Source organism: Mobula hypostoma, chromosome 27 (genome assembly GCF_963921235.1).
Source record: "Mobula hypostoma chromosome 27, sMobHyp1.1, whole genome shotgun sequence".
NCBI lineage: Eukaryota > Metazoa > Chordata > Chondrichthyes > Myliobatiformes > Myliobatidae > Mobula > Mobula hypostoma.
The window spans coordinates 33,730,445-33,745,418 of NC_086123.1; the positions used below are offsets into that span (position 1 = coordinate 33,730,445).

Here is a 14,974-nt window from a genome sequence, read left to right on the forward strand (position 1 = left end):
TTTTTATGTGAATGGGCAGGTCTGGATTTTAATTCTCTGATACCTTTGAGGTTACCATTATACCAAACCGTGTTCTCAGAAATGAACGGAGAGTCCATGGATTCAATGAACGCGTCGCTCATTCCCCAGTGCAAGCTGTTTTCTCTCTGAGTGGCATAGTCAAAAAAAAACATACCTCAAATTCTTCCCAGAATCCCTGCTTTAACTTGTCCATCATTTCAGCTGGCTTGCTCAGTTCCCTCACTCGACTTTCAATCTCAGCTGCATTAATTCGTGTCGTATTGAGTGGCTGTGGAGATGGGGAAAAGCAAATTATAAAAGCTGTTCCTGCCTTCCCAGACACCTGGAATCGCATGCCCCTCCTCCCATTTTCTTTGACTCTCCAACACGGGGACATTTCAATGTTGCACAGATAGGTTATTTACTTTGTAGCCAAATACCCTGTGGAGAAGAAACGCACTTCTTTCCAATCTTCGTAAGCTTACTGAGGACATGCTCATATCTCTATGGAGATTCAGAACAGACTTCCACAATCTAATTACACTGTAAACTCCTCCCTGTAGAAAATTAATCACAACTCCATTCAGAGCTGGTTGCATGTTTCAGCTTAAAAAGGTAATAACAATGTAATACACTGCAGAAGCCTGTGTGGGAGCAAGCCTTCGGGGAGAGTGCAGCAGTAATCTCATGTTTTAAGCAATGTGACACCAACAAGCACTACACTGGCCCTGCAAGCAGAGTATAATTCAAATCACAACAGGACACAGAATGTCTTATTAGGAATCTGCCTGTGTAAAGTTCCTGAAGCAGTGCCTTCATTATATTAAATCCAAGCTTTAATTGGGAATCATTGGTGCTTCCAACACATCTATTCACATTTGGATGCTAAACAAAGTGAGAAGAAAATACTAACAAAGGGCTCATTATTTTCTGATGGGCAGTACGTGCCTTGGCTCTGCTAATACAATTAACAGCAACTGGGAGTTTAGTTGTCGCAGCACCCTGTCCACCTTTCCCCACTCTGCTGTCACAAGCCATTTTTCCAGAAAATGCAGCAGCTTGCTCTCAGAACACTGCCACTGACATTCATTAACATGCAAGTGTGCCAGCTGCATCTACTATTCTGACTTTAACCCCCATGTTCCACTGAGAGCAAAAAGATAAAGACTTCACTGTCTTTTGGATGAGATACTAAATCGAGGCTCCATCTGCTCTCTCAAGTGCATATTAAAAAAATCCACAAATACCGTCGATTCTGCAGATGCTGGAAATCTTGAGCCACACACATAATTGCTGGAGGAACTGAGCAAGTCAGGCAGCATCCATGGAGGGGAATAAACCATCGATGTTTTGGGGCAAGATTGTTCATCAAGCCTTATACATACAAAATGCAGGAGGAACTCAGCAAGTGTGTACACACACACAAAATGTCATACCTCTCCACAGATGCTGCCTGACTTGCTGTTATCCTCCAGAATTGTGTTGATAAAAAAATAATCTCATGACATTGTTTTGTAAAGAAGAGTTTCTATATCTTGGCTAATACATCTCACGTAATCAATATCACTAAAGCGGAGTTCCTGGCCAGTAGCATAATGAGTATGGTAGAGGTGCTGCTGTATTTACCACGTTCTAGGCCAATTACACTTCAAAATACACATCAAAGTTGCTGGTGAACGCAGCATCTGTAGGAAGAGGTACAGTTGATGTTTCGGGCCGAGACCCTTTGTCAGGACGAACTGAAAGAAGAGCTAGTAAGAGATTTGAAAGTAGGACGAAGGGTCTCGGCCTGAAACGTCGACTGTACCTCTTCCTAGAGATGCTGCCTGGCCTGCTGCGTTCGCCAGCAACTTTTATGTGTGTTGCTTGAAATTCCAGCATCTGCAGATTTCCTAGTGTTTACACTTCAAATGCCTCATTCTCTTTAAAGTGCTGCAGGACATCCTGAGGTTTTAAGAAATGCTAATAATAGGTGTACATCTCTCAGGAGGGTTTATTGATAAAGAATTTAAATATTGCTCTGGAATTGCAGCCTTACATTCCACATCTTGCACCATTTTCTATAGCCAATGCACCTTTATTATTGGACCAAGATCTTAAATATTGACTCTTGGTTCCCTCTAGTGGTAGAGCTTCAACATTGTTATTGAGCAGTTTTCAATGACTAGGATGAATCACAAATCAGAAAACAAACTGCAGATGCTGCAAATCTAAATTCTGGAAATACTCAACATTTACTCTACGTCTGTGGGAAGAGAAAGAGAGTCAAAGCTTCAGGTGAAAGACACCATCTAAGTCCAGTTTAATCTCTCCTAAATGCAATAGTTCTCATTATAACAATGCTTCCTTCTCATGTACAGTAGCAATTTTTTTTTGTTTCTCACCTGTTTGAGCTGCAAGACAGTGCCCAGGGTCTCTACCATTGGATTCTTTTTGTAGTGTTCCACCAGGTCTGTCAGGGAATCAAACTTTTCTCCTCCACCAACATCATATTTTCCGTCCTAGACAAAGTAAAACGAAAAAAAAAGTACAGATCACGGGGAGGCTGATCATTTCGTGTGATTGACCTTTATGGAAAACACATTTTTATCTGGTTACCACAGATGCAAATGATAATCCTGTGGAGAAGGAACATACCATGTAAAATCTGTAATAAAACCAAACAGTACACCTCCCTTTAAATATGATGAGGAGGTGGTCGCAAGCTTCATACGGAAATGCATTGAAGACACTGTTCCCCAAAAATCAGTCCGGGTCTACCCAAAATGGAAGCCTTGGATAAACAGTCAGTTCAGTGGATGTTGCTCTCAGCGCAAGGGACCTCCGGAGACCAACAGGAGTTCAAGAGATGCCACTATGACTTACGTAGAGCCATCAAGATGGCAAAGTGGTAACACAGGGACAAAATCCGGTCACAACTCTGCGACAATGACAAATGGAGCGTATGGCAAGGACTGCACACCATCGTGGGCTTCAAGGGGAAACTCAGCAGTACAGCCAACATTGCCACCTCGCTCCCAAACGAGCTAAATGCTTTTTTTTAAATGCTTGATTCGAGGTTGATAGGACTGAACCCCCGAGGAGAGCCGTCAACAAGACCTGTACCTTGGTCATCTCCGAGGCTGAGGTACGTAGAACATTCCAACATGTCAACAGCCAAAGACAGCGGGGCCAGATGGCATCCCAGAGTGCATCCCCAAAGTATGTGCTGAACAGCTGGCTGGTGTGTTTATGGACATTTTTAATCTCTCCCTCTCCCCGTGCGCAGTGGCCTCCTGTTTCAAATCGTCCATCATTGTCCTTGTACCCAAGAGAACCAAGGTAGCGTGCTTGAACGATTGGTGCCCTGTCGCACTCACCTCAATTATAAGCAAATACTTTGAGAGGTTGGTTAAAGACTACATCGGCAGCATGCTACCACCCACACTGGACCCCCTACAATTTGCCTACCGACAGAACTGGTCTACCAATGGCACCATAGCCACAGCACTACACACCGTCCTCATTCACCTGGAGAAGAGAGATACATACATTAGAATGCTGTTCCTGGACTACAGTTCAGCATTCAACACCATAATTCCCTCCAGACTTGACAGGAAGCTCAGAGACCTTGGCCTGCACCCCACCTTGTGCAGCTGGATCCTAGACTTCCTATCGGATCGCCAACAGGTGGTAAGGATGGGCTCCCTCACCTCTGCCCCTCAATACAGGTGCCCCCCAAGGTTGTGTCCTGTCTCTTCCTTTACTCCCTTTACACCCACGACTGTACTGCCACACACAGCTGCCACACAATTCGCAGATGACACCACTTTAATCGGCCTCATCTCTAACAGTAATGAGACAGCCTACAGAGGAGAGGTTGACACCCTGACACAGTGGTGCCAAGATAACAACCTCTCCCTCAACGTCCAAAAAAACAAAAGATCTGATTGTGGATTACAGCAGGAACGGGGACAGGCTCGGCCCGATCAACATCAATAGGACTGCAGCTGAGAGGGTGAGTAGTTTCAAGTTCTTCACTATACCCCTCACCGATAATCTCACCTGGACTGTACACTGGCCTTGTGGCAAAAAAAGCACAACAGTGTGTGTCTCTTCCCCCTCAGGGGACTGAAGAAGTTCAGCACGGGCCCCCAAATCCTCAAGACCTTCTACAGGGGCCCTATGGAGAGCATCCTGACTGGCTGTATCACCGACTGGTACGGGAACTGAACCAGCCTTGATCGCTGGGCACTGCAGAGAGTGGTACAGGCAGCCATACGCATCTGTGGATCTGAACTTCCCTCCACTGAGGACACTTACAGCAGCAGGTGCAGAAAAAAGGCCTGGAAGATCATCAGGGACACCAGTGACCCCAACCACAAACTGTTTTAGCTGCTTCCATCTGGCAAACAGTACCACAGCATTAAAACCAGGACCAACAAGCTACAGGACAGCTTCTTTCTACAAGACTTATAAATTCACATGCCTGTACATTGCAACAAAATCATAATGCAAAGATATAAACTCCATCATATTGTGGGAAGGATGTAAGATTTAAATAAATTCTAAATGATGTCATTGACAGAGTAGGATTTTCACTTTGAAGTCCAATATGAATTACTTCATGCCTAATACTTTAACAAGAAGTGAAGACAAAGCAAAATCCTAGATTGCCTCTGTGTTGGGTTTCTCCATATCTTAAAAGACAAACTTGTAAGAGTCCACTCTTGATGAAATGTGATGATATTGCTAGTGCTGTTTTACTGTATGTGGGATAGGAAACAGAGGGCAACGTGAAAATGGATTGGCGGGGTTGCTCCAGGTGTCTATGATGCACCACATCACAGTGAAACAGGTATTTCAGCCTTGGGTAATACTCTTGCATCCAAGAGTGCATCCACCTCATGCAGATCTGATCCTTAAAGAAATTGCTAATGTTGCAGGATGGGAAAATGAATTCTTCAAGTTAAATCTGTAACTTTACTTGGGTTCGCTGTTTTAGCAATAATCCAAGCCATTAAGTACCTTTATTTTGGTGAGCACACCACCACGTAGCTGAATAAAAACAGATAGCAAGAGACAATCAGCCACCAGAAAACAACGTTAACAAGCAGAATTAAGATTCAATCCTGCACTCATCTATGCACAACATCCATCTGATCCTGTAGTTCGGATGTAACAGGGTTTATTAATTGTGGTCAACAATGCAGCTCGAGACAATGGCTGCTCACTAGTAGTAATTATACTGATACAACTCACTTATAATGATTATAAATTATTGCTTGGGAAACAAACTTAACAAAATTAGGGAGGCAAAGACTGGGACAATGAGAACGTCCATTTATGCTTTTGGGTGCAAGCAGTTAAACTTGTTTCTTCACACTTCAATATTCCCATGGTACTGTCTAGAGCACAATATGATTTTGCTGGCTGTCACATAAAGGCAATTGCAGTTTACATGAATCTTTTATTGTACAAACTTCAGACTCCAGAACAATGAATTTCTCTCTCCCTCTGAATACCACTGCACACCAACATGTGAAGGTCCTGCAATAAATACTTTAAAAAGAACACCATTTTCTTGAACAAAGTTTTGCGAGGCTATTATATAGAAGATGGTAGAGAATCAAAGAATAACACCACAGAAGCAAACTGGCTTCACAGTAGACCCACAGACCCTGTCACCCCCAATTTTCCTCTCTAAAATCTATCCATTTCTCTTTTAAAAATTACCACTGAACCTGCTTCTATAATCTTTTATGTTGTGCATTCCAGGTCACAATACATTAGGCGGAAGTTTCTTTATACCACATCTGGAACTTTGGTCAAACACTTAAAAATCTGATTATTAGCCCTTCCTGCCATGAGAAACAGGTTCATTTTATCTACTCCACCACAACCCTCATGATCTTTGAAATCTGTACTTAATCTCCTCTGCTTCAAGAACCATCATAGCTTCTTCAGTCTAAGTAACTTTGCTATATCATCCCTGGGGTAAGTTTGGTAAATATCAGCATCTTCCATAAGATGATTGAGTTTGCACTCTAGATGAGGTGTAACTAATGTTATTTGAATCAATAAAGACAAGCATCCCCGTGGAAATTTCTTTTAATCTTCAAAAAAAATTAGATGTACCAAGTCTTTGCCTCATTAAAATTATACAACTTCTAATGTCACTCTTCAAGCCACAATCATGCATCAGTTGATACAGCCCTGCATTGAACTTTGTCTCTGTACATCTGACCAGTCCCTCCTGAAGTTTGCCACTACCATTTATTACATTTCTCCAAATATCGTGCATCTACTACTTTCGAAGTTGTCTCCTCCATTTACTATTATGCATATTTCATGAAATTACAGGAAAATTGAAATTAATCCCTACTTTTACTGTTTAGATGTACAATCACACATTTTCGGATTGTACAGCCCATTAGAAGTTCACCACAAATTCTCTGCATTTAAACTATCCAAGCCTTTCCTTTGCAAGTTACTTCCTCCAATTTCCTCACATAATGTACAATTAGAGACAGCTATTACATATTATTTTAAGGCTGTTATCAATAAGCACTGGCAATGTTTTTAAGCTGTGCACTTCAGAAATTATACCAAGAGCAGATCTGCCATGAAGCTTAATTATTCTTATCCATTATCCTACAATGAGATTACAAGTCATTAATTTAGTTAAGTGTTTGCTGGATGCTGTGCCTGTAGCCCTAAGTCTAGATACTAATTACTTTGCTAGTAGACTCTGAGATCAAGCAATTGTTGCATTCTTTACGGTATTGATACACTTCAAAATTGACGTTGTTACCTGCGTGCAGGCCTTTCAGAATAAATTACCTATGCCAACCAAAACACCCATTTAAACTAGTCCCATTTGTCCGTGTTTGACCCACGCCCCTCTAAACCTTTCCTATCTATGTACCTGCCCAGATGTCTTAAAAGTTCTTTTGTACTTGTTTCAACCATTCCTCTGGCAGCTCATTCCATGAATGAAGAAGTTATCCCTCACATCCTTGTTAACTGTCCTTTTAACAGAGAATATCCATTGAACTACCACACACATGTACAAACAAGGTCTTGATCCTGTGCCTGGATCTGGCTTGGATCACCTGGACAATAGTAATACAGGCTGACCACCAGAAATCCAGAATGATTGAGACCTGTGCAGTGCCGGATTAATGATTTTACTGTATCACTGGTGGTTAGGTTAGGGTTAATAAAATTAACACCTCTAACCCACTTGATTACCTCACCCTTGGACAATAAAGAAAAAAGAAATGACAAATGAAAAGCAATTCTTTCTCAAATTCCTGTACTGGTCTGCCAAAGTCAGCTGCACTCCAGGAGCTGCTTCATAAACAGGGAGCAATATTCAGCCTTCAAAGAGCATAATATGCCATTGTCCAGGGGTTGAATTAATGACGTTAGGTAGATAAAAACCGTTAACATTATTCTTTACCGAGAGTTCTGCTTTAAGATGCACAAAGCAGTGTTAAGGTAATGTAAGTGATGGATACGTACATAGTTCACAACCACTGACAGTGAGTTGGGGTTCATTTTAAGAGGGGATCTAACATGATAATGTAATTATGTAAAGGGTTTTTAAACACCCTTTGTGTTCAAGTTCTGGAGTTCAATAAAATACTTTACAGTTTTTCCTTGAGCATAAAACTGTTAGAGCAGTCCAACACAGAGACAAGATCTTTATAGCTAGTTGGTGATTCTGCATCCTCTGCAGTTGGTGTTCCTCTTGGAGCACAACGCCAACTTAAGGTGATTTTGTCCACTTTGTAGACCTGCTCGGGACGTAAATTTTCATCAGAAGCTAACGTAGCGAGCTCATCAACAAACACAGCAGCTGCTTCTTCGTCACCACACACTTCACGAAATTTTATGCCATGTCGCTGCTTGAAACACTGAAGCTACCCTTCATTGTAATCACACTCATAATCCAGTCCTAATTCATCTTCAAGTAATTTTGCTTGCTCCTTCACCATCTCTCCAGACAGTCTTGCGCTTATGCAGACGCAGAGTTTAAACTACTTTATGATATATTTATCTAGTTGTGAGCATCTTCCATCTTTCATTGTTTTCCTTATGCACAGCTGATCTTTTTAAATTATTCGTTGTCAGCAGCTTTTTTTTGTTGCTTTATATCATAAACTGTGGAAGAGCCAATGTTATACAAGTTGCTCATGCTTTCCACTGTTGAGTTTTCTCAGAACTTCTACCTTATCTTGTTCAGGATAATGCATGGTGTTTGCACTTTACACCACAAGAAGCACTTCCTTTATTCAAAGAAGACGTGACTGGGGTTAGATAAGCACAGGCTATAAAAATAAATGCAGATTAACGCAGAGGGATGACTTGCTTCTTTTAAAGACTCTGCCAACAGCTGATTTTGTTAATGGTGCCACTAAAGTAGAGGCAACGGGTTAGCTCAGTGATGCAGGAAATTTGAAATTAGGTTGGCGTAAATTATGTCTGAACCACAGGTGGAACCAGATTACTGAACGCACAATTCAAGTTGGTCGGCCTGTACCTATGTCAGGCTGCTGTTTATTGACTGCAACTCAGTGTTCACCACAATCATACGCTCAGTTCCAATCAACAAGCTCCAAAACCTGGGCCTCTGTACCTCCTTCTGCAACTGGATCCTTGACTTCCTTACTGGGAAACCACAATTTGTGCGGATCGGAAATAATATAGAAACATAGAAAACCTACAGCTTCGGCCCACAGAGCTGTGCATAACATCTCCTCCTCGCTGACAATCAACAGTGGCACACCTCAAGGATGCATGCTTAGCTCACTGCTCTACTCTCTCCACACCCAGAGACGTTTGGCAAGAGGCACAGCTCAAACGGCATCTATAAATTTGCTGATGACTTAACAATTGTCGGCAGAATTTCCTATGGTGACAAGGAGGCATACAAGAGTGAGATAGATCAGCTGGTTGTGTGGTGTTGCAGCAAAAACACTGCACTCAACGTCAGTAAGACCAAGGAATTGACCAGGACTGAGGTCCTTTAACATCTGCCGGACGATGCTGAGGATGTTCTACGAGTCTGTGGTGGCCAGTGTGATCATGTTTGCTGTTGTGTGCTGGGGCAGCAGGCTGAGGGTAGCAGACACCAACAGAATCAACAAACTCATTCGTAAGGCCAGTGATGTTGTGGGGATGGAACTGGACTCTCTCACGGTGGTGTCTGAAAAGAGGATGCTGACTAAGTCGCATGCCATCTTGGACAATGTCTCCCATCCACTACATAATGTACTGGGTGGGCACAGGAGTACATTCAGCCAGAGACTCATTCCACCGAGATGCAACACAGAGCGTCATAAGAAGTCATTCTTGCCTGTGGCCATCAAACTTTACAACTCCTCCCTTGGAGGGTCAGACACCCTGAGCCAATAGGCTGGTCCTGGACTTATTTCCTGGCATAATTTACATATTACTATTTAATTATTTATGGTGCAACTGTAGCGAAAACCAATTTCCCCTCGGGATCAATAAAGTATGACTATGACTATGTCATGGACTTCAGGAAGGATAAGTCGAGGGAACACACACCAATCCTCACCGAGGGATCAGCAGTGAAAAGGGTAAGTTCCTCGGTGTCACATCTGAGGATCAATCCGGGACCCAACATATTGATGCAATCACAAAGGCATGGCAGTGGTTATATTTCATTAGGAGTTTGAGAAGACTTGGTAGGTCACCAAAGAAACTTGCAAATTTCTACAGATATACAGTGGAGATCATTCTAACTGGTTGCATCATCGTCTGGTATGATGGGGATACTGCACAGGATAGGAAAATGCTGTATAAAGATGTAAACTCAGACAGTTCCATCCTGGGCCTGGGACTCCCCAGCATCCAGGACACCTTCAAAAGGCGACACTTCAAACAGTTGGCATCCATCATGAAGGACACGCCCATCACCCAGGCCATGCCCTCTTCATCGCTACCATCAAGGAGGTACTACAGGAGCCTGGGAGACAATCTCCACATTTTGAGAACAGCTTTTTCCCCTCTGCCATCAGATTTCTGAATGGATAATGAAACCATGAACACTACCTTAGTTTTTTCTCCCCTCTCTTTTTGCACTAATTATTTTAATGCAAATATATATATATATATACACACACACACACACACACACATATACATACATATATGAGGGATTTCTCTGCAAGGCTTAAGGATATTACTTAAGAGCCTGTAGTTCAACACGGGACCACCTTGGAAACTGTGTTGAGTCTGTTGTCATCCACACAATACAGCCAAAGCTGCAACGTGCTGTTTTCCACTGTGCTGCCATTGGCTTTTTGAATCTGAGTTTATTGCTAATCAATTGGTGGTGCTGAATGTGTTCTTTCTCTCAGAAAGACACACCCCATAACCAGGGACCAATGGCAACATGCAGCAATAATTATTATGTTCTCATCATTTTAACAAAGATGGCACTTAATATGCACAAAAGATATCAATATAGGGACACCACCATAGCATTGAGTTAGTGTGACACTTTACAGCCCCATTTGTAAGATTAGGTTTCAATTCCTTCCACTGTCAGGAGATTGTATGTTCTCCCTGTGACCACGTGAATTTCCACTGGGTGCTCTGCTTTCCTCTAACATTCCAAAAAACATACGAGTTCAAGGTTAATAAGGTGTGGGCATGCTATGGTGGTGCCAGAAGCACAGCTACGCTTGTGGGCATTCCACAGGACATATTCATGTTAATTGTTGATACAAACAAGGTATTGATGGTGCTGAATGTGTTCTTCCTCTAGGGAAGACTCACCCCATTACCAGGGACCAATGGTAACATGCAGCAATAACCATTATATTAACTCATGTTAACTAAAATGGCACTAAATATGCACTAAAGATATCATTAGAGGGGCAGGTTGATAGTGTAGAGGAACAGCGCTGCGTTTCAATGTACCTGTGAACCAAAAAAAGTTTATCTTTATCTTTCAATTATTTATGTGCCATGTTGTATGACAAGGGTAATCATGGTCTTTCCCTGAACATGATTGTCCTTGGTAAATTTTTCAAGATAAGTGGTTTGTCATTGCCTTCTTCTGGGCAGTGTCTTTACAAGATGGGTGACCACCCCCCCCCCCACCCGCCATTAGCTATACTCTTCAGAGATTGTCCGCTTGGTGTCAGAACTTGTGATACGAATCAGCTGCTCGTACAACCATCTACCACCTGCTCCCGTGGCTTCGTGTGACCCTGATCTGGGGCACCTTTGGTAGAGATGTATCTCCACCCCGCCACCCATTTCCATAATTAGGACCCCAGTTAATTATAATTAAATCTCACTTGATCAATCCAGGTTGGTTGTAGCTCTTTAGATGTCACATACTGAAAATGAAGCGCTCACAGACGCAAGAGAATTACTGAGCTGAAGGTCTATCATTCTTTCTTGAGATCTCCAGAGATTAATCTTCAGATAATTTATTTCATTTTAAACAATATCAAGAAATGGCTGAGGGCACTGGATGTATGACAAGACCAGGCAATATCCCAGCTGTAGACCGGCACCTGAGAACTGGCTGTCCCTTTCTAGACAAACTGCTTCAGCACAATTATAACTCTGGCACCAACCTGACAAGTGGAAAGTTGCCCAGGTTTCTGCTGTTCAAAAAAGCAGAACAAATCCAATCTGCTTAATTAACACCCAATTAGTCTCTTAGTTATTAACAAAGTCATTATGAGAGTGTATTAACAGTGTTAAGTAGTAACTACTCCCAATAACCTGCTCACTGAACACCAATCTGGATTACTGAAGGCAGAGATAGGTATATTTGCTTATAACTGCATAATAATTCAACTCCATCTGCAACACCTCAGAAAATAAACCAGTCCATTCCTGCAAGATCCGGACAATAAATTTAGGCATAGGCAAGTAACATTCTTCAAAAAAATAAAGAGAAAGGCTTAGATAACACACATCAAAGTTGCTGGTGAACGCAGCAGGCCAGGCAGCATCTGTAGGAAGAGGTGCAGTCGACGTTTCAGGCCGAGACCCTTCGTCAGGACTAACTGAAGGAAGAGTGAGTAAGGAATTTGAAAGTTGGAGGGGGAGGGGGAGATCCAAAATGATAGGAGAAGACAGGAGGGGGAGGGATAGAGCCAAGAGCTGGACAGGTGATAGGCAAAAGGGGATACGAGAGGATCATGGGACAGGAGGTCCGGGAAGAAAGACGGGGGGGGGGGACCCAGAGGATGGGCAAGATGTATATTCAGAGGGACAGAGGGAGAAAAAGGAGAGTGAGAGAAAGAATGTGTGCATAAAAATAAGTAACAGATGGGGTACGAGGGGGAGGTGGGGCCTTAGCGGAAGTTAGGGAAGTTGATGTTCATGCCATCAGGTTGGAGGCTACCCAGACGGAATATAAGGTGTTGTTCTCCAACCTGAGTGTGGCTTCATCTTTACAGTAGAGGAGTCCATGGATAGACATGTCAGAATGGGAATGGGATGTGGAATTAAAATGTGTGGCCACTGGGAGATCCTGCTTTCTCTGGCGGACAGAGCGTACATGTTCAGCAAAGCGGTCTCCCAGTCTGTGTCGGGTCTCACCAATATATAAAAGGCCACATCGGGAGCACCGGACGCAGTATATCACCCCAGTCGACTCACAGGTGAAGTGATGCCTCACCTGGAAGGACTGTTTGGGGCCCTGAATGGTGGTAAGGGAGGAAGTGTAAGGGCATGTGTAGCACTTGTTCTGCTTACACGGATAAGTGCCAGGAGGGAGATCAGTGGGGAGGGATGGGGGGGACGAATGGACAAGGGAGTTGCGTAGGGAGCGATCCCTGCGGAATGCAGAGAGAGGCGGGGAAGGAAAGATGTGCTTAGTGGTGGGATCCCGTTGGAGGTGGCGGAAGTTACGGAGAATAATATGTTGGACCCGGAGGCTGGTGGGGTGGTAGGTGAGGACCAGGGGAACCCTATTCCTAGTGGGGTGGTGGGAGGATGGAGTGAGAGCAGACGTACGTGAAATGGGGGAGACGCGTTTAAGAGCAGAGTTCCTTTTAGAAAGGCTTAGATACCGACCGCCTCCAAGAGAAAGTCTAACAAGTCCCAAAAGCATCCCCAGTTGTTGAATCCCCATCAACATCAGGGTCAGCACTGATGAGAAATGTCCTATCCAGCCACATACGAAAGGGCCAGAGGGGCCGCGTTTCCTGCAGCAAGTGACTCACCATCGACAAGTGGTGCTAATGAAGAGCATAATAAAATACATTCAGTGTAGTTGCAACAACATTCACAGTTCGGGACAGCGTAGGCTGCTTAACTGGCACTGCGTCCATCATCCTAACCATTCATTACCTTCACCCTGACACACTACACCATAGGGTCTACCATCTACAAAATGCACTTTGGTTGTTTAAACGCCTCCAACATCACTAACCTACAACCTCTACCAAAGGGGGTTTAAAGTGCTCCTTCCCTCTGCCAGCCTGCAGGTCACCCTTGGGCGAGGTGTAGCACCTGCTTAGCCCCTCGATCAGGGTCATGTGAAGCCATGGGGGGCAGGTGATGGATGGTCGTATGAGCAGCTGGTGCGTATCACAAGTTCTGGTTATGCAACTACTGATGTCAAGCAGACAATCTCTGAAGAGTACCATCTTGTAAAGACACTGCCCAGAAGAAGGCAATGTCAAACCACTGCTGCAGAAAAATTTGCCAAGAGCAATCATGGTCCTGATACCATGATCGCCCATATCATATGACCCAGCACATAACGATGATGAAAGATACAGTGAAAAGTTTATTTTGCATACTATTTATTCAGATCAACAGTGGATTGAACCAGAATAAGGTAAAACAATATCAGTGCAGAATAAAGTGCAAAAGCTACCAAAAGTGTGCAACATTTGTAAATCTTTGGAATTTTCCATCTCAGTGAACTATGGTTAAGATTCATTGTGCATATTCAAGGTAGTGATGGATAGTTACTTGATGTACGGGGGAATCAGGTGTTACGAGGTACAGGAAGATGGTGGAATTGAGACCACTCAGCAGATCAACCATTGCATTGAAGGTACAGTAGGCGCAAAATGCTGTACAATCTATTCCTGCTGCTGATCCCATTTTGCAAACAATTTTAAACAGAGCAATTTCATTAAGTCAGAAATCCATCTCTCAGCACCAATACTCTATCACAATGTATTCTTTACAGCATTGGTTACAGTTAACTAAAGCATAGAAAGACCCAAAAAAACATTTGTTAGATGATATAGACCACTTAAACTTCACTTACCTGGCATCGGATCATTACATGAGTGACTTTTGGTTTCCCCTCACTGCTTTCCCCTTTATCGTCCCCCGTCCGCACAGACAGAACAAAATCTCCTGGGTGGCTTTGACTCTCTCGTACAAGAAAACTTCCTGGCTTTCCTTTCTCCGTCAGCAGCTTCTCTGCCTCTTTTCCTGAGAGGTGTCCATGGAACCACCTTTTCCAAAAACACATTTTTAATAGAATAACTAAACAGTCATAATTTAATACACTAACCAATTAACTGTGGCAATTTTCAGTCCCAGGAATAATCAGAGTCAGATAAAGGGCAGCCAGAGAGCCAGTTTCTCAAAACTCAAACTAAAACTTGAGCTAGGTGTCAGAAACAAACCCAAATGTTTCATTATACAATAGATTTTAGGTCCTTCTGGCTGTGTCCAGGCAATGATTACAAATAAGTTACTGAGAAACCTGGCATATAAACTGTATACAGAGAAGTGGAAAATGGCCACATGTTCATTATTTGATGATTGACAGATTCCTAGAATAAAGCTGACTATTTACATCTTAGTTTTAAGTAGCATATCTACACATTAACAAATCAGAAGTACAAAGAGGGGAAATGTTTGGACAGGTCCGAGATATAGGGGAAAGGTTGTGGGATAGTCTATAAAGAGGTTAAAGATGAGGTCCCATAAAGAGGTTCAAGATAAGATCAAGAGATTAGAA

The 14,974-nt window shown here is 43.0% G+C and overlaps 1 protein-coding gene across 2 annotated transcripts in view; it reads right to left on the reverse strand.

Moving 5' to 3' along the window:
* Window positions 1-14,974, reverse strand: part of ptpn11a (protein tyrosine phosphatase non-receptor type 11a) — a 69,477-nt gene that overhangs the window by 39,511 nt on the left and 14,992 nt on the right. For both annotated transcript variants that reach the window (XM_063034091.1, XM_063034092.1), the window contains exons 4-6: window positions 14,270-14,462; window positions 2,385-2,501; window positions 176-289 (exon numbers count right to left, since the gene is read on the reverse strand). In XM_063034091.1, coding sequence (XP_062890161.1) covers window positions 176-289; window positions 2,385-2,501; window positions 14,270-14,462 — 424 coding nt within the window. The remainder of the gene's footprint in view (window positions 1-175; window positions 290-2,384; window positions 2,502-14,269; window positions 14,463-14,974) is intronic.